The sequence below is a fragment of the Bos javanicus genome, chromosome 8 (genome assembly GCF_032452875.1).
Source record: "Bos javanicus breed banteng chromosome 8, ARS-OSU_banteng_1.0, whole genome shotgun sequence".
In the NCBI taxonomy this organism is placed as follows: Eukaryota; Metazoa; Chordata; class Mammalia; order Artiodactyla; family Bovidae; genus Bos; species Bos javanicus.
The window spans coordinates 25,385,790-25,410,430 of NC_083875.1; the positions used below are offsets into that span (position 1 = coordinate 25,385,790).

At 44.0% G+C, this 24,641-nt stretch overlaps 1 protein-coding gene across 4 annotated transcripts in view; it reads right to left on the reverse strand.

Annotated features, from left to right (window-relative positions):
- Window positions 1–1,693: 1,693 nt before the first annotated feature.
- The window catches only part of ACER2 (alkaline ceramidase 2), a 33,337-nt gene continuing 10,389 nt past the window's right edge, over window positions 1,694–24,641 (reverse strand). The window contains exons 2-6 of one of the 4 annotated variants that reach the window (XM_061425195.1): window positions 23,827–23,941; window positions 22,956–23,097; window positions 16,123–16,260; window positions 11,749–11,886; window positions 1,694–7,184 (exon numbers count right to left, since the gene is read on the reverse strand). In XM_061425195.1, coding sequence (XP_061281179.1) covers window positions 6,998–7,184; window positions 11,749–11,886; window positions 16,123–16,260; window positions 22,956–23,097; window positions 23,827–23,941 — 720 coding nt within the window. In that variant the 3' untranslated portion in view covers window positions 1,694–6,997. Of the gene's footprint in view, window positions 7,185–7,214; window positions 7,287–9,334; window positions 11,674–11,748; window positions 11,887–16,122; window positions 16,261–22,955; window positions 23,098–23,826; window positions 23,942–24,641 lie in introns of those variants that run through there. The other 3 variants (XM_061425198.1, XM_061425196.1, XM_061425197.1) reach the window with 3 other exon arrangements.

Genomic DNA, 24,641 nt, shown 5'->3' on the forward strand with positions numbered 1-24,641 from the left:
CACAAAATAATTGTGAGAAGACAACTTACCTGAAAGATAACTTATGTGATGGGCTCTCAAATAAGATTGGCTTTAAGAAAATACTACTACTTCTAGGTAGTATTAATCCCTGCTGCTGCTGCTAAGTCGCTTCAGTCGTGTCCGACTCTGTGTGACCCCATAAGCGGCAGCCCACCAGGCTCCCCTGTCCCTGGGATTCTCCAGGCAAAAACACTGGAGTGGGTTGCCATTTCCTTCCCCAATGCATGAAAGTGAAAAGTGAAAGGGAAGTCGCTCAGTCGTGTCCGACTCTTGGCAATCCCATGGACGGAGGAACCTGGTAGGCTGCAGTCTATGGGGTCGCTAGGAGTTGGGCATGACTGAGCGACTTCACTTTCACTTTTCACTTTCATGCATTGGAGAAGGAAATGGCAACCCACTCCAGTGTTCTTGCCTGGAGAATCCCAGGGACGGAGGAGCCTGGTGGGCTGCTGTCTATGGGATCCCACAGAGTCGGACACGACTGAAGCGACTTAGCAGCAGCAGTGTGTGTGTTGGAGAAGGCAGTGGCACCCCACTCCAGTACTCTTGCCTGGAAACTCCCATGGATGGAGGAACCTGGTAGGCTGCAGTCCATGGGGTCGCACAGAGTTGGACACGACTGAAGCGACTTAGCAGCAGCAGCAGCAGCAGCAGCGTATGTGTGCTCAGTCATGTCAGACTTTTTTGCCACGCCATGGACTGTAGCCCCCTTGTGGCTCAGACAGTAAAGAGTCTGCCAGCAATTTGGGACACCTGGATTCGATTCCTGAGTTGGGAAGATCCCCTGGAGAAGGAAATGGCAACCCACTCCAGTAATCTTGCCTGGAAAATCCCATGTATGAAGGAGCCTGGCAGGTACAGTCCATGGGGTCTCAAAGAGTCTGACAGGACTGAGTGGCTTCACTTTCACTTTCATGGACTGTAGTTCTCCAGGTTCCTCTGTCCATGGGATTTTCCATGCAAGAATATTGGAGTGGGTTGCCATTTCCTCCTCCAGGGCATCTTCTCCACCCAGGGATGGAACCTGGGTCTCTTGGGTCTCCTGGGATGATAAGCAATTGGGAAAGGTCTCACACGTGCCACTGATAGCAATACCCTGAAAGGCCACTAGATGGCAATATTACTCCAGGAATCGCTTCCGGTCCCTTCCACCCTGGTGACTACAGCTTGCTTTGTTCATGAACATCCTTCTCTAGCCAGTGTCACCAAAGATGCCATCGTGCACTTTCTGTCATGCCATGCCTGAGTGCCCTAGTCAGCCACTTTCCCACCATCTGCCCTAATATAAAAGTAAGCTCTACCGACTTTACTGCTATGTGTTACATTCTTAAAGATAACGTTATGGTCTCTGTGCTCAACTGTAAAGCAGCTGAATTAAATGTTTTAACAAGAAGTAAACAAGCCAATAAAGCCAACAAAAACCCAGGTGTGGTCGATTCTTTTTCTTTTTGTGGGTTAATACTCAGAGGGTCACCAAGCCTGGAGGTGACCAGAGACACAAGTGCCCACTTGAGATAAAGATAACGCTTTAGCAATTATCCTCCAATTAAAAAAACTTTTTAAAAGGTAACTCTGTAAACTGGGGAAAGGGACTGCCAGCCCCTTTAAGGCGGGACTAGAGGAGGAAGCTGAGCTCCGCTCAAAAGAGAGCATAGGAAGAAAACCCAAATACCATATTTAAAACATTTTTTTATTCTGCAAAAATTTCCACAGTGCAAAAATACAGCAGATCCAAATAACATCTTAAGGAGGGTCTGGAAGTATAAATCAGGACCAGAGGCTTGAGGAAGATGTAAATTTCAAATTTGTTCAACTCTTAAGGTGTAAGTTTCAGTCCCTCATGACGGAAAGTCCTCACAGGAGAAGGGGGCTGGGGCTGGTCTTGGAGGGCAGTCAAGAATGCTGAACTGTGGAGACCTCGATTTCACCACCCGAAAGGAGGTGACTCCTGGCTTCATGTCTTGTTACACAGTTCTCTACCCGGGTGGCTTCTCGGGACATCTGAATACCCAAGTAATTCTCTGTACGGCCATTTTTCTAGGGAGAAGACCCACTGCTTATAGCAGATTATCAAAAACCTCAGTGGCCACCCCTCATCCCCTCGTTCTGGCCAGAAAAAAATGTCTAAGACCACGGCAGCACTACTGATACTGCTGACCGCTCAATCTTTCTCCTCTCATAGTCACATTATTCTTATAAACAGGATTGCCTATGAATCCCTTAATTTAAAAACAATGCTCACAGGAAATAAAGAAAAATGGGTATACAGAATTTTCCTGCTAAATTCATTTACTATTTTATATTGTTATATGATCTTCCTTCCAGTGACTGGACGCACTGCAGCTTAGATGAAATGTTTTCTGCATTTGAGATTTTATATCCACCTGACATAATTACAGACCTTTCAACAAACTGCCTCTAGGTACTTTTATACTGGAAACATGTAAGTGTATTAATTTCACAGCTCTAAGAAGAAACCAACAATTAACTAGCATGTTTAATTAGTATTAAATGTACTCATTTTAAGTATGCTTAATAAGAATGATACCCAAATTCATTAATAAATGAGTTTGAGCAAATGTACCTTACAACCCCTTAAATGTATTTCTCATGGAAGCTGTTGCAGAAATCATTTTGGAAATAAACAAACATATACCTTATTCATTCACAGAAAATGACCCTTAGGGCTTTAATATCAAACATAGCCATCACAGTCAGTTCACAAAAAGAACATAAAGTGCAAAAACTCCATTTCAAAAGGCTTTAAGTTACTCCCAATGTAACAGAGATTAAATGCTACCACAGCCAGTGGGCCCACTACCCTTATACAGCACACCCTATATAAAGTACAGAACAAGGTATATACCTGAAAATATGTATCTATTTGCTCTGATTACATATTGTGGTTACAAAATCGTCTCAGAACTGGTTTAAAAAATAGGGAAAGCTACAATTCAAACAATGAGTTCTTTAAAGTAGGGGCCATTAAAAAATCTGTAGGAAAATGATGTCTACAAAATCCATTGAGAATCCCAACCTAGCCCAAGATTTCTCTTTGACCAGCTGGATCAGCAGCAACCAGGCAAAGAGCTGACTATTAGGGGTTCCAGGTTCATTTGGGAACAAGGAGCTATGAGAGAGGCTGTGTCCAGGCAAGCTTCAGCCCTCACCTGTCCCCCAGACAGATGGTTCCGCATTAGCCCCGAGGGATGAAGAGCCAGGGGAGGCTCACCCCTCAGTTCTGATGCCTCCAGGATGGCACCAGCTCGCGTAAGCATAATGAATGAGGGAGAAGTTTTTATTACATACCTGAGAAGTCCAATAAATAGCATAGGTGATGGTATTTTTACAAATCCTGTGCTTGATAACCATGATGCTTAGCCTCCCAAAAGATCTGATCCACAAGGAACGTCTTCTAGGCATTCTTCGGGGGGACAGGCACAGCGCACCCCCCAAATGTAGCCTACCTCCAAACAGATGCAGGCATCTTATCCCCAGACACCTGCAATACAGTCACTGAAGTGCTGGTTTTACATTAAAATAATAAAAGCAGGAACTATTTTCTAAAAATCAGACACTATAAAATACGAATAGTTAAATGATCACTTGGTTACATTAATTGTTTTTTAATATTCCAAATCCAGTACCTGCTGGGTGTCAATCTTAGGCAAATCCGCATCAGAAGAAATATCTAATAGCCATGCTGAGTAATTGTCATGACCTAAGTCCTGTCAAATCTCCACCTCCCTGAATTACCAGGGGGGATAAAAAGATTCCTGATTGCACATCAAGGAATGAAATAAGCTATTCACTCTTTACATCAAAACCTGTAGAACTATATATTTAACAGCTATTTTCTATGACTCGTCCATCTAAGTGCAGAAACGTATCAAAAAGTAGAACTCATTTTTTCTTATGGCCCATTGATGTTAGGCTCAAATAAAAAGGGAAGACTCAGAGTAAGTCTTAAAATCCAGTGATGAATACTCAAGAATATAGCTAACTCTCAGATATCCCAAAACCTGCTCTTCAGAAAAAATATGACTGGCATTTATATTCCATTCAAGGTACAAAATCAACTGTCAGCTCTAAAAGACATCTATTTACAACTGTATTAGGGAAAAAAAGATGAGAAGGAAATATGCCAAAATATATTAACAGTGGTTGTCCTTGAGCCATAGAAATAGATTACTTTGTTTTCTTCTCTTTCAACTTTTCTGTGATATCCCCATTTTCCTTAAAAAGCATGTAGTGCTATAAGAGCATTATGAATATAAATGTAAATATAAATATGAATGAAGCCATAATCCAAAGTAAGATTGGTATATTCCTACTCTCTTGATTTACCCTGCCACACTGGTAAACATAGTGATTTCTTTTCAGACGTAGAGCGAAGACTTGTGTTCCTCAAATACACCCTATTCCACACTTTTTCTCAGCCTCATCCCAGTAAAATCAACCTCTAGAAGGGAGCTAGTGGTAAAGAACCCTCCTGCCAATGCAGGAGACATAAGAGACTCAGGTTTGATCCCTGGGTCAGGAAGATCCAATGGAGAAGGGAATGGCACCCCACTCCAGCATTCTCACCTGGAGAACCCCATGGACAGAGGAGCCTGGCGGGCTGCAGTCCATAGGGTGGCAAGGAGTCAGACCTGACTGGACTGAGCACTCACGCATGTGTTAGAAGGGCGTTTTGTCTCTCATAACAAAAGCATTCTTTCTGAAACTTAGCCATTTGACTTGCAGAAGAAGAGAATTAGCCCTATAAGTTAGGGCACTTACTTCTTTCCTTCTAGCAGAGTCGCATTCCATCCCCATTTCCAAGGTCATTCAGAACCTTCCAGGTGGGCCAGGTGAAAGCCTTTGGGGCTGGAGGTGGTGGGTCCCAAGGAACATGCCCTTCATTTCATCAAGAGAAATGGTCCTCTTTGATGGCTGGGACAATGCTCCCATCACCGATGAACTTTCAAGACAGAAACTAAACTTCACACACACAAAACATTACCTACACACTGCTTCTCTTTACTCTTTCCCACTAAAAGAGCTGGGCTTAAAATACAACCAATCCCTCCTCAGAGCATTTTTCTACTTCAGCATGGATGAGGACAGAATCCATGCCTGGTGGATCAGTCTGAAAAGAGGATGATCTGACAGCTCCTTTAAAGAAAACTCTAGGCTTGAAACCCAAAGGACTTAAAGAGCAGTTTTCCAATACTGTTCCACAAGCCACCTAGGTCTCATATTCATATGTTAACGTTTCCATGAGTATTTAACTCAAATACTGACTTTTAAACTATACTAAAGCAACATGGACACTCACTCCATACCAAATCTTTCTACCTTGGAAACCACCAATTTGTTACTTTCCATTTCACTGCCTTTCATATTATTCAGGAAATGCTGTAAGCTTAACCTCAAAATAAAATTAAGCTAATAGAATACAACTTATTTCACACATTAGGTCTCCATAAAGATGCCTTACAGCCAACAGGGTTTTTCTGCTAAAATCATTTGAAAACCACGGAAGTAGAATAAAGTCATTCATTTCTAAATTCAGTTGCTCCTTGGACTTTTCACCCTTTGATCCTGTGCAAGTTCTAACGAGAGTCTAAGGGTGCCCAGACAAGCCAAAGTTGCTACGGCCCCATTCTTAAATACAGAGGACACTGACGTACTTCCCACCCACACAAGAAGGACACATCTGTTCTGTCTGCTCCCATGATGGACTGTTGCAAAGCAAGAGATGCCTGAGTTAACACGAGTATCCCTGAGGTCAGGAATCCCCACCTCGCACCTTGGAGACACATGTGGGGTCTTCCGTTCAGCCCAGTGAAGAGGAGATGAGTTGCAGCCAGTGTGACTTTAGGTGAGAAGAACTCAGAGGGCAAGAGGTTTGTCCTGCTGCACCCAAACCAGCCAGTGAATAATTACAGCCAGCACTTAAGAAAGGCAAGTGGTGAAATGATTAGAGAAGCTGCAGGAAGCACCTCATCCCGTGAGAATACCGAGAGTAATTCCCACAGTAGATATCGGAGACAGAGGAGGCAAGATTCTTGACAGTAATTTCCAGAACAGGACAGCAGACAAGAGGCTTCCAATGAGAACAACTTCTCAAACTTCACATTTGCTCCAAATGTTGAACCAGGATCCCTACCGCGATTGTCACAGGCCTGTGGGAATGTCACAGAGGTCAAGTATTAAGAGGGCAGGAGTCTGTGTATGGAACACTCACACCGCAGCTATTCTTTGTATTTGAGGATACTGGGCTGAGGTGGGGTTGGGGAGCCAAACCATATCAGCATTTAAAGATTGTGCTCATCTTCCAGAATGGCTTAAAGTGGAGTGTCAGTTTTTGGCACAGAGGATTTTGCACATTAGATTCACCCAGATCTGTAGTCAAGTCTCCATCTCCCAGCAGAGGTAGCAGGAAAAGGGCTCACACGTGTATGTAAACCTCGGGTTACAGAGCACTGCAGGGGGAAACCAGCCTCCCAGGGCACAAGCCCTGTGTGTGCTCTGCCTGCTTATTTAGGACAGTGGCCCCAGATGAAAAGCTCTGGCCTCTTCCATTGGATAGAGGGTCTCGTCTGATGCAGGAAGTGTCTGTCACGGGAGGGTCGGCTCCTAGAACACAAGGGGATGGTGGGGCCCGGAAGCAAGGCGTGTGCAGCAAGGGGTCCCCCACTGGACGGCTCTGCCATCACCACAAAGGACGCAGCCCAACGAGCCTTGCAGCTGGAGGTGACGCAGAATACACACCCAGAGCCCCTTGGCCATCTGCTTCCCACCTCTGGGCAAGCATTTCTCCCCCAGGCACTGTGGAGTCCTGGCGGTCCACAGACACACTAGTTAGATCCCAAGGGAATAGAATTTTTAAAAGATAGACCCCACTGCCAACTCTGCGAAACCCCCACCCTGGCTGTCTTTGTGGGCAGGTGAAGATTAGGGGGCAGAGAGGCCAGTCACCGCCTTGCCATCACGTGATCTTCACCGAGGATTTCTTGTTGGCACACAGAAGGGACACGTAGGGGACGCCGATGAAGGCCCACCGCTCGCTGGGCCAGAACTTGATGACGGGGCCTTGCTCGGGGATCTCGGACGCAGCATCGAAGTAGGCGAAGCACACGCAGCCCAGGTAGGCGGCAAGGCAAATGAGGATGTGCCTGGCGAGGGAGACAGACGCGTGAGGGCCCGCGGCAGGGAGACCGGCTGGACTTCCACCCTCCTCCCTCCAGGCTTAAGCAGCAAGGCAAATGAGGATGTGCCTGGCGAGGGAGACAGACGCGTGAGGGCCCGAGGCAGAGAGACCGCTGGACTTCCACCCGCCCTCCCTCCAGGCCTAACCCACCTTTCCCAGATGCCAAGACTGGCAGAGCCTCCTCTAGTCAAGAAGGGGCGAGGGAGCCCCACATCCCCCTGTGAGTGATAAATTCTGAGCCAACAAAGCCTCTCTTGAAATGTTCTAAAATATTCCAGCCTGATAACAGGAAAAACTTGCCAATGCCTTTGGGGCTCCAGAGAAATCAAGGGTTTAAGACAGAAGCACTAATATGACATCGCTTATATGCAAAATCTAGAAAATAAGAAAGGGATATAGGGACTTCCCGGGCGCACCAGTGGTTAAGGCTCTGCGCTTCCACTGCAGGGGACGCGAGGGTTCGATTCCTGGTTGGGGAACTAAGATCCCACATGCCACAGTGCATGGCCAAAAGAAAAAAAAAGAGAAAAGAGAGAAAAAGGATACAAATGAACTTCTTCACAAAACAGAAACTGATTCACAAGCTCAGAGAATGAATTTACGGTTGGGGGGAAGGGTGGGGAAGAAGGATAGATTGGGAGTTTGAGATTGACATGTAAATAAATAAACAAATTTAATTAAAATAAAAAAGAAGAGGCACTAAGTGGATGGAAATAACTGAGCACATGGGACTGATTCCCCGCTTCTCGCTTGAATAACGGGCTGTACATATCTAATACCCTGCGTTAGAAATAATTTTACACTGATTCATCAGCTTTTGCACTTTAGTAAGGAAACTCTTTATTATCTTCACGGTGCCGGTAGCAAGTTTTCATATTGATCTTTATCGTGGGGACCATGTAAAGGCATGTAACTTTTGCACCTTATACTGAAACTTAAAACTCCAGATAAATTAAAGATTTAAAATACATTTTAAAAACATATTTAAAGAATATTTTTATAAATTTTCTTTTATAATATTCTTTTTAAAATAAAAGAATATTTTTATAAACCTTGGAAGAGGTCTTTCTTAAAATGACACAAAGTTCTGAAACCCTAAAGGGAATCACTGTGACAGCCACATGTAATGGACATCTCTACATTTAAGAACACATGGAACAGGGACTTCCCTCGTGGTCCAGTGGTTAAGAATCCACCATCCAGTGCAGGGGACGCAGGTTCAATCCCTGGTCGGGGAACCAAGATCTCACATGCCACGGGGCAGCTAAGCCCGAGCACGGCAACAACTGAGCCCACGCTCTAGAACCCACGAGCAGCAACTAGAGGGAAGCCCAGGCGTACAAGGAAGAGTCCACGCACTGCCACTAAGACCCAGCACAGCCAAACATATAAACACACACACCTGCAATGAGGATGGTTTTAAGAGTGCCATCAGTTTGCTTAGTAGAGAACTAAGGGATTTAAGGGATGTCACAGCCACGCTGTAATGCATATAGAAGGGAGAAGGGAAAAAAAAAAAAACTAAAGGAAAAGACTGACAGAGGTGAGAGCGTGAAGGTTTAAAACAGTATGGCACAAGATATCATTAACATACTAAAAGATAAATGCGAAAGTGGGTGGCAGGAGGGGGCGGTGCGGAATAGGTGTACCATATGACAAAGGATTAAAATCCCTACCTGATGAAGAGCCCTTTAAAAACCAATCATTGCATAGGGTGTCTGGGATTTGCTTTATAATAATTTGGGTGGGGTGGGTAGTGGGTGAGGGTGGCCAGGATGAGATAATACTGAAGATAACTGTTGCCTCCCTGGGGGCTCCATGTATTATTCTCTATACTTTTGAAAATGTTACAAATGTCCATAATAAATGGCACAGAGGTATTTAACAGTAATGACTCTCTACTATGTATCAGGAAGTAGAGGCTGCAAATAAGTTTTTAAATACGAACACTCCACAGAGATGATAAAGAAACTTAAAAGGCACATTTCAAAAGAGTAAAGATATAGTAAATTGATATCTGAAAGATGTCCAACAAAATATAACTTTTTAAAAGATAAAAATAAAATATTTTCAATCCAGTTAACAAATACTTTTTAAAGTTACTAACATCCAGTATATGTGAAAGTATATCTTACAGATACACTTTTATTATCTTACAGATTTTAGTAAAATTGTGTCAGTTGGTATCTCTGGGTTTGGCAACATATTATAACCTAAGGGAACATTCAGGCATATGAACAAATACATATATTCATTACCAATTGTTTATAAAAGTGAAAAGTTAGAAATAACCTTAATATCCATTAACAGAGAAGTTGGTTAAATGAATTACATAGCATTACCCATATTGTGAGGTATTAACTGGACACACAAACTAATGAAACTAATATAAATACATTGGTAAGGAAAGCTGTCGATGATTTGAACAGCAAAAGAAGAACCAGCTTGCATTATGTATGCTGCTGCTGCTAAGTCGCTTCAGTCGTGTCCGACTCTGTGCGACCCCAGAGACGGCAGCCCACCAGGCTCCACCGTCCCTGGGATTCTCCAGGCAAAAACACTGGAGTGGGTTGCCATTTCCTTCTCCAATGCATGAAAGTGAAAAGTGAAAGTGAAGTCGCTCAGTCGTGTCCGACTGAGCTCAGTCGTGTGCGACCCCATGGACTGCAGCTTACCAGGCTCCGCTGCCCATTTTCCAGGCATCATGTATAGTTTTTAAAAACAAAAAACTTTTTGTTTTTAAAAGTAGAATTAGAGTACTAAACACCTGGAAGGATATACTTTAGGTTGTTAGCAACTGTTCTCTCTCTTTGGACAGAATTAGAATTGTAAAAGCCTTTCTTGCTATACTTCCCTGTTGTTTAAATTTGTTGTAGTAAATAAATATATCACTATAACTGGAACCAAAAAAAAAAAAAGGTTCAACTTTGGTTTGTTTTTTGGCCACACTACACAGCATTTGAGTTCTTAGTTCCCCAAATAGGGATTGAAGCTGCGCCCCCTGCAAAGGAAGCTGGAAATCTTAACCACTGGACCATCAGGGAAATCCCAGAAAATTGTTCAACTTTAGGGGGAAAAAAACTCAAAGTACACCAAATTTAGAAACAAAATGAACCAAAGTTACTACACTGTACTTTTTGAATTTTACTTAAATCACTCTGTGATAAAGGAACTTGGATCAGTTAAAAACACACCAGGGGATTCCCTGGTGGTCCACAGCTTAAGACCAAGCTTTCACTGCAGGGGACATAGGTTCAATCCCTAGACAGGGAACTAAGATCTCACATGCTGCATGTGGAGCAGCCAAAAGACAAAATAAAAATTTTTTAAAGAAAGTACTATATTTTGAATGAGATCCTCTTTACACAGGTGGATACATTTATCAAAACTTAGCAGACTACACAAAATCTATGCATTTAATAATCTGTAAATTATAACTCAGATGTACGAAGTGTATATAAATTCACTAATGTGAGTCAAGGTTGAACCGAAGAAATATCAGGCAATGGATCCTAAGACTGGAATCCCCAGCATTAGCTGCTTTGCTTTGCCTTCAGCGAACAAATCTGGAAGTCCCCAAGTCTTAACCTGAGAGCAGCTTAGGTCTCATGGTAGATAATACACAAGTTCTAACATCCCAGGGAATTCAAGAGAATTCTTTCAAATCAAATAATCTTAGGCATCCCCTGATAGAGGTCAGCCTTCTTCCAAATCTGGATCTAACAAGTCTTAACAACTCCTTACCACTAGAATTCCTCCCTGGGTGCTCTCAACTTACAAGGAGCACTCTAAAGAATTCTCTTGTCCCTTGATATCTTCACGATCAGAATTCCTGGAGGACAGAGAGGGAAAGATGATACTAGGTTTGGAATTGAAGCAGTTCCCAGGAAGAAAACCACTCCTCCTCTGCTTTCTGAGGATAGGATTCTACATGCTGTTTCGTAACCTTTTTCTTAACCTAACAGTGCATCCTGAGCCTTCTAAACTATAGATGCTTGATCATGTTCCCCATGATTAAGCTCCTGGGCTGGTTTTATGTAACCAGCTGGGCGATCCTTAACAATTCACTTTTATTTCTCTGGACTTGTGTCTCCACCTGTCAAATGAATGAGTGAGACTGTCCCCAGGTGATCTGTGAGGCCCAAGCTGGTCACTCAGGCTCAGGTGTGTTTGGTTCCGATTTGGGACTGTCCTGTCCCCACGTCACATCTGTCCCCAGCCTTCCCCACATTCCCCTACCCTGTAGATCTAGCTAGAGCTCAGGTTACAGCTTCGATTTCCAAGCTCCTTTCTGCTTTGATAACGGAGCTAGAGGTAAGAGACGGCACAGACATGAAGCATAGACAATTAGGTCTTTCTGTTCCGGCTAAGCCTGCTCCCTGAGACGTCCGATAGTCTGTGTGAAGAGAGGGGCCCCCAGGCTCTGCTCCATCTCCTGTGCACACTCGTGCGCCCTGCAGAAGAGCAGAGTGATGACAGAGAGCGGAGACCCTGCCTTGCCACCCCCTGCCCCCAACGACGCGGCTCACCACACACAGTGCAGATAGGGGAAGTGGACGGACGACAGCAGCTCACAGAAGGCCCGGTCAGTGATCCAGCAGAAGAGGGCGAGGGTCCACCAGAGGCCGGAGAAGAGGCCCAGCTTAAAAACACGTACGTTGTCACACCTGCCAGAGACACAGAGAACTGCTCGTGTCCGTCCTGGTCTCCTTCTAACTCACTGGTCACTTCTCTGCCTCCTCACACCTCCCCAGCCCCTAACCCTAACCCTCCCTGGCCCCTTGGCACCAGGGTTCCCACCCAATGCCCCATCACACAGGCTCAAGAATATAAACACCATATATACCCCGATGGCTCACAAAGCCACATTCCTCACCCAGGCCTCCTCTTAACTCCAGACTTGCAAACCACACATCACATTATGACAGCTCCACCCGATGGTCTGTGTTGATCTAAATTTCACATGTCTACAAAGAACTCCTGATCCTTTCTTCTGTTCAATACCCATTCTCCTCCCGGCCCCCTTGGGGAAGGACCTCAGGCCAAGAATTCTGGAGTCATTGTTCTCTTTCTCACATACCCTACATCTAATTCATCAGCTCAGTGATATATATTTCAAATCCAATCTCTTTCCATCACCACTGCCTGGGTCCAAGCCCCCTGAGTTATGGCAACCACCTCCATCTGCCCTGTTCCTACAGTCACCTCTCAACGCCCTGCCCAAAAGCCTCCCACATCTTCCCTTTTCCCAGAGGGAAGCCAAAGTGCTCACAGTGGCAGGAGGCCCAGTGTGCTGGCTTCCCTCTGTGCTCCACCCGCTCCTCCCTACCTGCCCCACGTTGCCCCTTCTAATCAAACCCCGCAGCAATCTTCGCCATTCCTCCAAAACCCTAGGCTCGCTGCTCAAGCCTTAGCACTGGCTGTTCTGTCTCCTGGAATGCTATTCCCAGATAGCCACGGGGCTCGCCTCCCCCCAGTTTTTGTTCAAATGTCCCTCAGTGAGCCCTTTGCTGAGCACTGTTCCTAACAATCACACGGCCTATCTCCACAGCCTAAGTGACCCCCAAGCCCCCATCACCTTCTTCCCTCTATTTCTCTCTGTAGCAATGACAGCCTCGCCGATAACCTCTGTGCTTCATTTATGTATCTCCAGCCTGTCTCCCCCACCTGGGATGATGTCAGGCTCAGGGAGGCTCTTGGTACTGCTGAAAGAAAGAATGAGCTCTTCCACACCCTGAGGCAAAGGGTTTCTGAACAAACCCCAATAGCTCGAGGGGGAACTTCAGCAGCCGTTTTACTTCCTTATTACCAAATTGCTCACGAAGAGGGTGACTGCTTTTCCTGGGGAGAAATGCCCAGAGGGAGTTGGTGGCTGAGGGTCCTTCCACCCCTCCTTTGGAGTCTCTGTCCCTCAAAGGCCTGCACCCCAGTCAGTCCAGCTTGCTCACTCGCAGGAGTCTGTCTAACATAAATATGACCCCTTCATATTTATGCAAATTTTATCTGTTCATGTTTGCTGAACAAGTTAATGGAGTCTAAAGTCTGACTTCCTGGTATGTTTCCCAGCCATCTGATGGAAACATGGGCAAAAGCATCAGTGAATATGGGATGGACAGCAGGCTCAGAAAGATCTGCTCAGAAAACAACCTGAAAAGCCCTGTCAGTAGGAGGGTTATATGTAGCCCTTGAAAAGATTTATGAAAAAATTTATAGAGCCCCACCACATTAGTGACTGCTTTCCAGTTCAGTGACTAAAACAGAGATGAACAATTTCCATTTTCCCTTCCTCTTCAGCATATGAACAGGAATTAAAGGCATGGAGTAGATGAGAAGTCTTAGGGAAGTGTAGAGAGAGAAAAACAGAGGTTAGGGTGTACCTTATGGGTTCCCTGCATGGACAGGTGCATAGAAAAGGAGGCGCTCTCAGGAGGGGCTGAAGAGGAGCTGCTGCAGAACTGGTTAAAAAAAAAAAAAAAGAATGTGGTGTCATAGGAATCACAGGAAAGAATGGTCCAGGGTTGAGGGGGTGAATTGTACAGAGAGCTGGGAAAACAAGTGAGATTCAGGAGGACTAAAAAGTGATCAGTGGATGTACAACCGAGAGGGGGTTGGGTATCAAAGTGGGCACAGAAGCCAGGTTAGAGTAGCTTGAAGAATAAATGAGAGGAAACAGATGGAGACACCTTTTAAATAAGCATGGCTGTGACAGATGAGAGATTAAGGGTGATGGCTGGAGACAGAGGTAATGAGGCTAGGCTGGGTGTTAGAGACAATGGGAGAGATTCAATAGGCTAATGGGAAGGATCTTTCAGAGAGAGAGGGATGACACAGTAGACAATTTACAGGAGCAAAATAAGAAATGGAGAATGGAGGGGATAATCAGTAAGTAGAAAGACAGATCCTAGAGATAGAAGGAGGAATACTTCCACAATGCTGCAAGTTTTAAAGGTAATGATGAAGACTAATTAGCTGTAATGATAACTGGCTTTTCAGGGGTAAAAAATTTCAAATATAGAATAGAAATTATTTCCTTTGTAATTACTTAAAAGGATTAGAGTATTAAAGGAAAATGTTTCCCTGCTTAAAGATCACAATTGTGAAGGAGAATTTATTTATTCTATAAAATCTGCCCCTTGATTTGCTCTTGTTTAGCTAATATGAATTTAAAAGTTTCCCTTTCTTTAGCCAGTTTTGAACAAAATTATAGATTAAAACATGAAACTCTGGAGTTATAATGAAAACTAGATTGCAGTGAATTCTAAAGAAACATAGCTAAGTGGAGAACATTCTATTGACTTCAGGCCTAACATCAGCCAGCGTCACTGGACTATCACAAATCCATTCAGGTATCTTTATCGGCAATTTAATGGTTTTCCAAAGAGCTTTAAGCTCTGTTAGTAGGAGAAAGCAATGGTAACCCACTCCAGTACTCTTGCCTAGAAAATCCCATGGATGGAGGAGCCTGGTAGGCTGCAGTCCATGGGGTCGCTAAGAGTCGGGCATGACTGAGCGACTTCACTTTCACTTTTCACTCTCTTGCATTGGAGAAGGAAATGGCAACCCACTCCAGTGTTCTTGCCTGGAGAATCCCAGGGATGGGGGAGCCTGCTGGGCTGCCATCTATGGGGTCGCACAGAGTCGGACACGACTGAAGCGACTTAGCAGCAGTAGCAGCAGTATTCTGAAATGGGTCTCTTCCTTCCCAGGTCCATGAAGGGTACTTAAAGCCAACAAGACAACACAGGACAGTCCTTCCACTGCCGGCCAGCAAGTTTATATCGCCCTTCACCAACCACCTCTGACCCTGCCTGGTATTGCTGATAATCAAAACACCCCCCAGAGGCAAAGCAATGGTAGAAAACATATACATGTCTCCACTCAAAACAAAGAGTGAGAGAAAGCTGATTATACCCTACACAGAGAAACTCTCACAAAGGGGGATAAATACAAGATTTCAATTAAGACCATCTTCGTCCGTGACAATAAACCATGAATTTAGAGTGGATTTCTAAAAGTGGTACAGAGAAAAAGCATTTTCAAAGAGTATTACAATATGGGTAGTGATTTAGATGTGTTTTAGTTGGGGCTGAATAAGACAGTCATAAAGACACACAAGAGCTAAACTACTTTTCAGAAGAACCCAAACGAACTTTTTGGCCAATCCAATAATGTGTCTGGGTATCAACCTGAACTCTGCACATACAACTTGACACAAGAAGATGTTTATGCAAACAGTAAAAGGCTTTACTTGATAGGTTGTAAGAAAGAAACTAAGCCTCAGGGAAAGTAGCAATGCTGCTTTGTATACAGACATTCATTTCTTTTTCCTTCTGTGTATAAACACAATAGCCTCTTTAGGACTTTGCTTTTCTTCTTACTCTTGTCATATGAATACATCTAGTCTCCTTTTTGGGCTTCCCTGGTCGCTCAGTGGTAACGAATCCACCTGCCAAAGCAGGAAACATGGGTTCGATCCCTGAATTAGGAAGACGCCCCTGGAGAAGGAAATGGCAACGCACTCCAGTATTCTTGTGGGGGAAATCCCATGGACAGAGGAGCAGGGCGGGCTATGGTCCTTGGGGCTGACTTAGTGACTAAACAACAACATCCTCCTTTCTGCAGAGTTGACTCCAGGCAGCTTGGTCTAGGCACTTACCAGGTCCTGAGATTTTCCTCCTAAGCTAGTTTTTGGATCATTAGAATATATTGCTTATACTCCTCCCTTCTTTCTGAAAATGAGATTAATACTTTGAACCAAACCATCCAACTTGATCCTAATCCACAAGTCAGGGACGACTCTTTGTGAGGAGTAACTCCTCTTCAAAGGCGGTAAAAGAACCGAGAGCTGGTTTGTTCCTATCCCAAGGACAGCCTGAGGGCCGGGGAGGAAGACTGCTACCCACCTCCTGAGCTCAGCGATGAGCAGCGCCATGCAGGGAACCCCCAGGGTCATCAGAGAGATGTTGTTGATGGCGGGCTTGACAAACGCCAGGCACGTTGTAACTGCAGACAGGACACAGACCACCACCTTGAACCTGCCCCTGTAAGGGTGTAAGCAAACCAAATCCATTAGCAAAGGGGGTCGTGTTTGTTTGCGGGATGTTGGCAGAGTACAGGCACTGATGCTGGGAGGGCAAGCCCAAAAGACTTTCCACACAAAGTACCAGGAGCCTGCAAACCACTCTCCCACACTGGCTCAGCTTTTCTAGGAATTCACCCTTAGGAAACAATCAGAAATTTTCAAAATAGTTAGCTATGAAAACGGTTCAATTATAATCAACCTGAGCCTTTAAGGATAAGATGTGAATACTTGATTATTTTTAGCAGTACTTTTCTGTATTTTTCCCCCCAGGTGTCTTACAGCATGTTTGGGCAAATTCTTACTGCAAAGGGTCAGATAGTGAATATTTTAGGTTTTGCAGGTCATAGGTTCTCTGCCACAGCTACTCAACCCTGCCACTGTAGACAGTAAGTAAGCAAATGGGCATGACTGTGCAACAGTAACACCTAATCTGCAAAAAACACATAAGTCACCCATGTGGCCAAAGATGTAGTCTGCCCACCCCTCTTCTACAAGGTGAACATGTATAAGAAAAACAGATCATTTACAAACCATAAAGCATCCTAGATTAAAAAAAGAAAAATTCCCCATGTGTCTAGCACACAAGTCTAAAATCCTGGTATCTGTACTGACCGAGAATCTACAGCCTCTTATGCACTGGAATTTTGTGTTAAGTTTCAGACATGAGAAATGTTAGAGAAATAATTGATACCATCCTTTGGAATCAAAAATAACTGATAACAGCCCTTCAGTGAAGGTGCTTTCAGTGGAAAGAGCTAGAAGTGGCGACGTGACCCTGGACACATTGCTTTCCTTCTCCCTGGGACTCTGCTTTCTTATCTATAAATTTCCTATCTGGTCTAGACTAGAGGATCTCAAAGGCCCATATCTATGACTGAAACTTAGGGGCACATGACTTTCCTGAAGTTTCTGTTATTCCTCATTAGCACCATTTACTTTGGCCAGGAGCCCTGGAAAGCGTCACATTAGGAAACTAATTTGAATGAAATTCCATTGGAAAGAAACCAAAGTGCATGGAAACGTTCAAAATACAAGTGTATCTCGTAAAGAGGAAAACCATTTATCATCAAGGCTCAGGAAATCATTGATCAAGCTGCCAACTTTCTGACTGGAATGAACAGGAATTGTAGCCCTGAACTTTGACCAGCGGGAAAATGTATGTACATGGGAAAGGATCCAGGCAACAAATCCTCAGGAGAATTGTGTTTTTCTCCCGGCCTTGGCCCCGGCATCCTTCAGCTACTAGAGAAGTCTGCAGCTTGGCCAGAGTACAGTAGCGTTACACAGCCCCAGGTCCCCACCATGTGCCTGGCCCCTGGGGACTCCCCCAGTAACTCTATCACTAGATTTGAGGTTCCATGATACGTCAAGGCTTTTTGGTCATTTAGATTAGATAAACACATAATTATGAGCTTCCCTGGTGGCTCACTGGTAAAGAATCTGCCTGCAAGGCAGGAGAGTGGGTTTGATTCCTGGGTCGGGAAGATCCCCTGGTGAAGGAAATGGCACCCACTCTGGTATTCTTGCCTGGGAAATCCCATGGATTAAGGAGCCTGGAGGGCTATAGCCCATGGGCTAAAGAGTCAGACACAACTGAGCAACTAAATAACAACCACAGCAAACACATATTCAGATACTTTCAAACTGTACCACTTCCCTGTGTCCGAAGGTTTAGGACCCAGACACAGAACAGAGTGAGTCAGGGCACACGTGTCCAGTGAGACCCCTGTACATTCACATTCTGCTTCCATCCCTTAGCAGCCCATGGGATTTTTGGCAAGTCATTAAAACTCCCCAAGCCTTGGTTTTCCATATGAAAATCAAGACACCTGCCCTGCAGTGTTCTTATAAGCATTAAGGCACTCAACACAGTGCCTGATACAATGGTGTGTGCTAATAAAATCCATTATTTCTGTTTTCATGACCATGATTTGAGAATAAATGTTATTTTAAATAATATTATTGTTGAAAATGTCATACTCAGGGAAAAGCCGACTGAGCTGATGCTGCAATCAAAAAGGCTCTCTGTAGTCTTGCCAAAGATTTCAAAGGCAGCGAGCTTGATGAAACATGCTTTCTCTAAGAGGAACATGGGCAGACACCTCCCTACCGCTCCCCAGAGGGTGTGGAGGAATGTGCTTCTGGAAGGCAGCTCAGCCAACCAAGATGCTGTGTGAATGCATGGTTCTGCAACCAGCAGAAGCCAACAGAGTCACCAGAGGCCCTGAGGACAGAGAGAGCTGGGAAAATCCAGGAGGCGAGGGGCCCCACACGGTGTTCTCTAAACATCCCCAACTGTTGCCTCTGGTCCTGTTTTCAACTTTGCAACCCATGATCAGCTCAAACTGAACACAAGGTTGGCGAACCCTTAGCACACCTTCTTCCTGTATTCCCCAAACCCAAATCCAGCAACCCAATACCATCATCATAATATTATTATAATAAAGCTGTTACTATTGTTATCTTTAGCTTCCCTTTAAAGAGATGGTTTTTAACCCTGTCAGGCCCTTTAGCCCCTTTTTTCATATCAAACATTTGGTAATGCCCATTTTACTCTTCTGAAGTGAAATGGAATTTATGGATGATAAAACTTTCCATTACTGTGACCACCAAAAACATGTCCACAAACTCCCCAGATGGCTGGCATGGGATAGATACATCCCTGGACAAGATTCACTGCTTTAAACTCTCCTTTAAGGCTAAAATGGGCTTCCCTGGTGGCTCAGCTGTAAAGAATCCACCTTCTGTGTAAGAGACCTGGGTTCGATTCCTGGGTCAGGAAGATCCTCTGGAGAAGGAAATGGCAACCTACTCCAGTATTCTCACCTGGGAAATCCCTTGGACAGAGAAGTCTGGAGGGCTACAGTCTATGGGAATCATAAAAGAGTTGGACACAATTTAGCAACTAAACAACAACTAAAACATAACCTGTTTAGAACAAGCCTCTGATGTTCACAGGATTCCAGCATTTGGTCCTGGAAGATCCAACCCTGTCATTTCCTAAGTACGGAGTTGATATGGCCCAGAGAGTCTGGGGTGAGCCCAAGTCACCCAGCAGAGACAGCAGGACAAGCAGATCCCAGCCTGCATCCCTGCTATTCAGGATTCAAAAAATAAACTGGATTGTAAGGTGAGGACTATCGCTAGATTTTGTGGACAAAACATCATAAGGACCACAGCAGGATAAATTCTTTAGAAAATGGATACAATTAGCCTACAACAGTTTGCTTTTTTCTCAAAACAGAAATGTCAAATTAGGAAAAAAAACAGAAACGTCAAATTATTAATAACCAGCAACAGCTGAGTGCATATCCCAACAATTCCTCAGACATTCTAGGCAAGATGAAAAACAGCCCTTTTTAGAAAATCCCACCAATTATTCCCATTTACTATTCCTATTCCTATTCAGCTGAAGCTGAAGCTCCAATACTTTGGCCACCTGATGTGAAGCATCAACTCATTGGAAAAGACCCTGATGCTGGAAAAGACTGAGGGCAGGAGAAGAGGGTAACAGAGGATGAGATGGTTGGATGGCATCACCAATTCAATGGACGTGAACTTGGGCAAACTCCAGGAGATAGTGAAGGACAGGGAGGACTGCCATGCTGCAGTCCATGGGGTTGCAAAGAGTCAGACATGACTTGGTGACTAAACAACAACAATTCCTATTTACATTTCCCTGCTGTTCTGCATATTTTTTATCTTCAAAACACTTATCTGTATTAGCCATTCATAATTACTGCTAGCACTTAGTGAGTGTTTACTCTGTAACAGACACTATACTATATACTTTATATGATTTTTACATATGTTTCTAACCCCTGAGTTAGATACTTTTACTATCTCATCTTTATAGATGAGCAAAAGGAGGTACCAGAGTGCAGAAGAAAAAGTGGATTGTTACTCAAATCTAGATCTGCTGATCCAAAGTCACTTAGCCAACATACAATCCCCTCTCTTCTCCAGAAATTTCACACTGGAACCACTACTAAGTTTTAATTTTTTTTTTTTTTTGGTCACACCATGTAGCATGTGGGATCTAGTTCCCTAACCAGGGATAGAACCTGTGCCCCTTGCATTGGGAGTGCGGAGTCTTAACCATTGGACAACCAAGGAAGTCCCCTTAGAGGTTCTTAGAAATATTCCAGCAAAGTCTAGACCAGAAAAAGAAAAAAAAAAAAAGGTGGGGTGGTTGGGGAGAGAGAAATGGTTACTATCATACAAGTTCAGGCAGCTAACCACTCAATCCCCAGCCTGCAGAATTCCTGGTGTTGCCCTGAGATCTCTGGTCTGGCATGCCATTCCACGCCAGAGATGCTGCCTGTTCCCACATCACGAGGTGAAGTCCACGCTCAACAGTCTGCCCTTCTTGCCTTCTTGCTGTCCACACCACTGGCAAATTGAAGGTCCACAGACACAGCTGAAATCCTTATTTACAGCCAGCTACCTCTCCTATGACAGTCACCTTTTCTTCCTTTGCTCATGAAAGTGATCAATGTTCATTTTTATCCTTCAATTAGCATGCACACCTCAAATACTGGGCAGCAATCTCCATGTGCCATTGTTAAGAATGAAAGCTGACTGAGTGCTCACTGTGTTCTTAGTGCTCTATGAACTGCTTTGCAGGATCATCTAACAAGAATCCTGTGGTGACCACTATTAGTCAGCCAGTTCTATAGATGAGCGAACAGAAACCTCAAGAGTCAAAACAAGTTATACATTTGTTTTCTTAAAAACAGGGAATCTAGGAATCAAACCGAGGTGATCTGCAAAGCCAGGGATATAGACACAGAGGGTTCTCAGTGCCTCCACGGACTCTCCCCAAACTGAAGACAGGGGGTCCACAGCTTCCCCTGAGAGAGGCAGCTGAGTGCGGGCGTGGAAAGGTCCGCAGTGCAGACCGCCCTGCCTCACGGTGTGTTTCGTTACTAAAGTTGGTAAGCTTCTGTTACCACAGCATTGCCCCATTTTCTTCTCTCTTGCTCCCACCAAGAAATAAGAAAAGAACAAGATTCTCTATTAAGAACACATTAAACACTGTCCAGTGGAATTTCAAACCCAGGTCTCCAGAGCACCAGAAACAACAAAACCCTTATTCCCAATTTGTCAGCTTCGCTGATCCCAGGGCTTGTACACTCAGATCTAAGAACAAAGTGGTTCCTTAGCTCTCAATACAATGAAAGCATGCTGCCGGAAATTATGGAAGTAAGTAACTGGTGGGCATCTTTGGAAACAACAGGAAAAGCCAAAAGGTCAGGGGTGTGTTGCTCAGGCAGAGGCAAAACATCCCCGCTGGTCAAGCCACCTCATGCCCCTGCCGAGCAGCATCCACCTCCACATTTCCCCTCCTCCGGCAGCTTTCTGATCCCCCCAATCTCTCCTGAAGCTGAACAAGGAAACAAGAAACACAACTGAAACGCAGCAGGTTGGCCTAGGCTATCTCTGATTTCTAAAGTACACATCCCGCATTCGGGAGAAGGTTTCTGCACCAGGAGACCATATTTCATCTATCATCATGTTTCATCAGGAACAGCTTCCTTTCCACTTGAAGATACTTCTACCCAGGATGAAGATTGAAGTAAACTGGTCAGCTAAGGTTGGCCTCTTTGATTACTGAAAGCATAGCCCCAGCTCCATTACGGAAGAGAGAGGTCATTCTGCACCAGTTCTGCAAGACCATATGTTTCCATCATATGCATCTAATGTAGTTCATCAGGAACACTGCTTCAGTAAGCTCCTCCATTACTTGAAGATACTTCTTTTTGCTCAATGGTGTTTAAAGATAATACTATCTAATTCAAATCCTGCTACCCAGGATGAAGATTGTACAGCTAATCCATTTAATCCAAGAGTGCCTCAGAAAGGACCTTCCCTGACCAAAATCTAAGTCAGCACTCCAAGTCAACATAACCCCCTTACCGGCTTCATTTTTCATCACAGCACTTTCACACCCTAACATTATACTATTTGTTTATTGATTCATAATCTCTCCAACTTCAATGTAAGCTCACTTAGGGTGGAGACCTTGCTGTTTTGTTCACTGTTAAATTCTAGCGCCTAGAAAACTTCATTGTAAGTGTCCATAAACTATTTACTGGATAAATAACCATATAAGCATAACACCATGGATATTAAAAGGCATCTCTTCCTAAAATTCTGGGTTTTCGGCCTGAATGTGCATGTATATGTATGTGTGTTAATGTGTAACTCTCATCAGAAGCAAACTGACACAATTTGAATACTACAGTATCTACAGCTCCAAGAACCAATTCCTCAGTGTGCATTCTACTATAAATATATAAAAGTAGTGGATCTGGGTCGCACCCAAGAAGATGTTCTAGCAGGAAATCAAAGGTCTCTGAACAACCATTCAGTCTTTTCTCCCCCACTGAACCTTCTAATTTTGCCAGTATCAATAAGGGAGATATTTGACTTTGTGTTCCTAATGAACATTAGATAAATTCTTTCCCTGAGTATATTAAAATTACCTCTTTTATCTGGCAGAATTTTTTCTCTGACAGTGTAATCAGTGGATATTAAATATATGATAAAGCTCATCACTAGGTTAGACTCAGTAGGGTGTGATATTTGTTAATATATACATTGTCATATGGGGTACTGCATAATAAATGCAAAAATTTAGTACAAGCTTACCTGTCATTGCGAAAGATCTTCGGTAGATACCTTCTGGGGAACCACATGGCCAAAGCACACATCAGGACCCAAAGGATTGCAAGTTCATCTAGCATCTGACCCAGGAAACTAAGGGTTGCATGGAAGTAGACGGATCCAATTCCTAGAATCAATTACAGCCAATAAAAAAAGGTCGCAGAGAAGAACAGACTCACAAATTCAACACACCGATTAAGGACAGCCTTTTCATAAACGGCTACCGAAATGACCAAATCACTCTCTCTCTCTGAGAAAAGAAGTTGAAGGAAGAAACCTACATCTAGGCTTACAGACTTTACGTCTAGAAAGAGGATTTGAAGCAGGGCCCAAACACCAGCATATCAGAACTTTAATAACTGCACAAGTTCAGTGTGTCTTCATCCACTGAGCCTTCCTGGGAACACACAGTCAATCAAAAGTCAACATTCTCTCACAGTTAAAAATTCCTAATCTGCCTGTGGAAGGAAATAAAAATTATACAAATATTTCCCAGAATTACCAAGGATCAAACATCTAGAATTTGTTGTTGTTTTTTTAAATTTTAGTCCTTTAGAAACCACGGTTTCATCCGAATACAATTGTTTCACAAGACTTTCCTCAGAAGTTCACATAAAACTGCACTGGCACGACACCAGTGACTATTATATAAATGAACTCTCCATGCAATTAAGTGATAATTACAGTCAACCTTGTCATCAAGCCCATATTCAAAGGAGTCCTCCTTCTGGAGTCCAGGAAACAACACGAAAGTTTCTTAGGACGTCAGAGTGACTTTGGTTTACAAAGGGGTCAGGGAGTGTGCGGAGTTGCACTTCCTCCCTTTCAGCCCATGCTCACAAACAAATCCACTTACCCACTACAACCAAGAGAGTCCATATTAAGTAGATGCCACTGTTGAAGCACGTTGCATACTGCCGGAACAAGCACATGCAGATGGGCGGTAAGATGAAAAACAAGACGTTGCTGATCTGGGGGCGGGGGGATGAAAAACGAGAAGATGAATATTAAGCAAAAGGGCAAAACTAAAGCAGCTTGTTCCCAGTATGTCCTTTGTAAATGGAGATGAATGCGGCCACACATCTTTTTTTAACAAGAAAAAAAAATTCACAACTAGGGAAACTTACAAGTTCTATAGTAACCATTTTAGGGGGATACTTCCTGCCTCTGTGATCACAGGAGCAGCTATGAAAAGACTGGGGCTTCCCAGGTGGCCCTAGTGGTAAAGAACCTGCCTGCCAATGTCTGCCAATGCAAGAGATGTAAGAGACTTGGGTTTGATCCCTGGATAGGGAAGGTGCTCTGGAGGAAGGCATGGCAACCCACTCCAATATCCTTGTCTGGGAAATCCCATGGACAGAGGAACCTGGCAGGTCATGGTCTGTGGGGTCACAAAGAGTCAGACACAACTGAGCATGTACGTACACACACACACACACACACACACGAAAACACTGCCATCTGAAACTGCCCAGAGTCCTCTCTTGATGTGAAGAATCAACGACTCTTTTTCTGCCCAATTATGAAGCATCCTAATTTACCTGAATAATCATTTTTAAAGATAAGGCCTGCACTAAATAATGGTAAAAAAATTTTAAAAGAATAGTTTCATGAAGAATGAGAAGGACCAGACTTGTTCTAGCCTCCCCTAATTTTCTGCCAGCCAGGTCC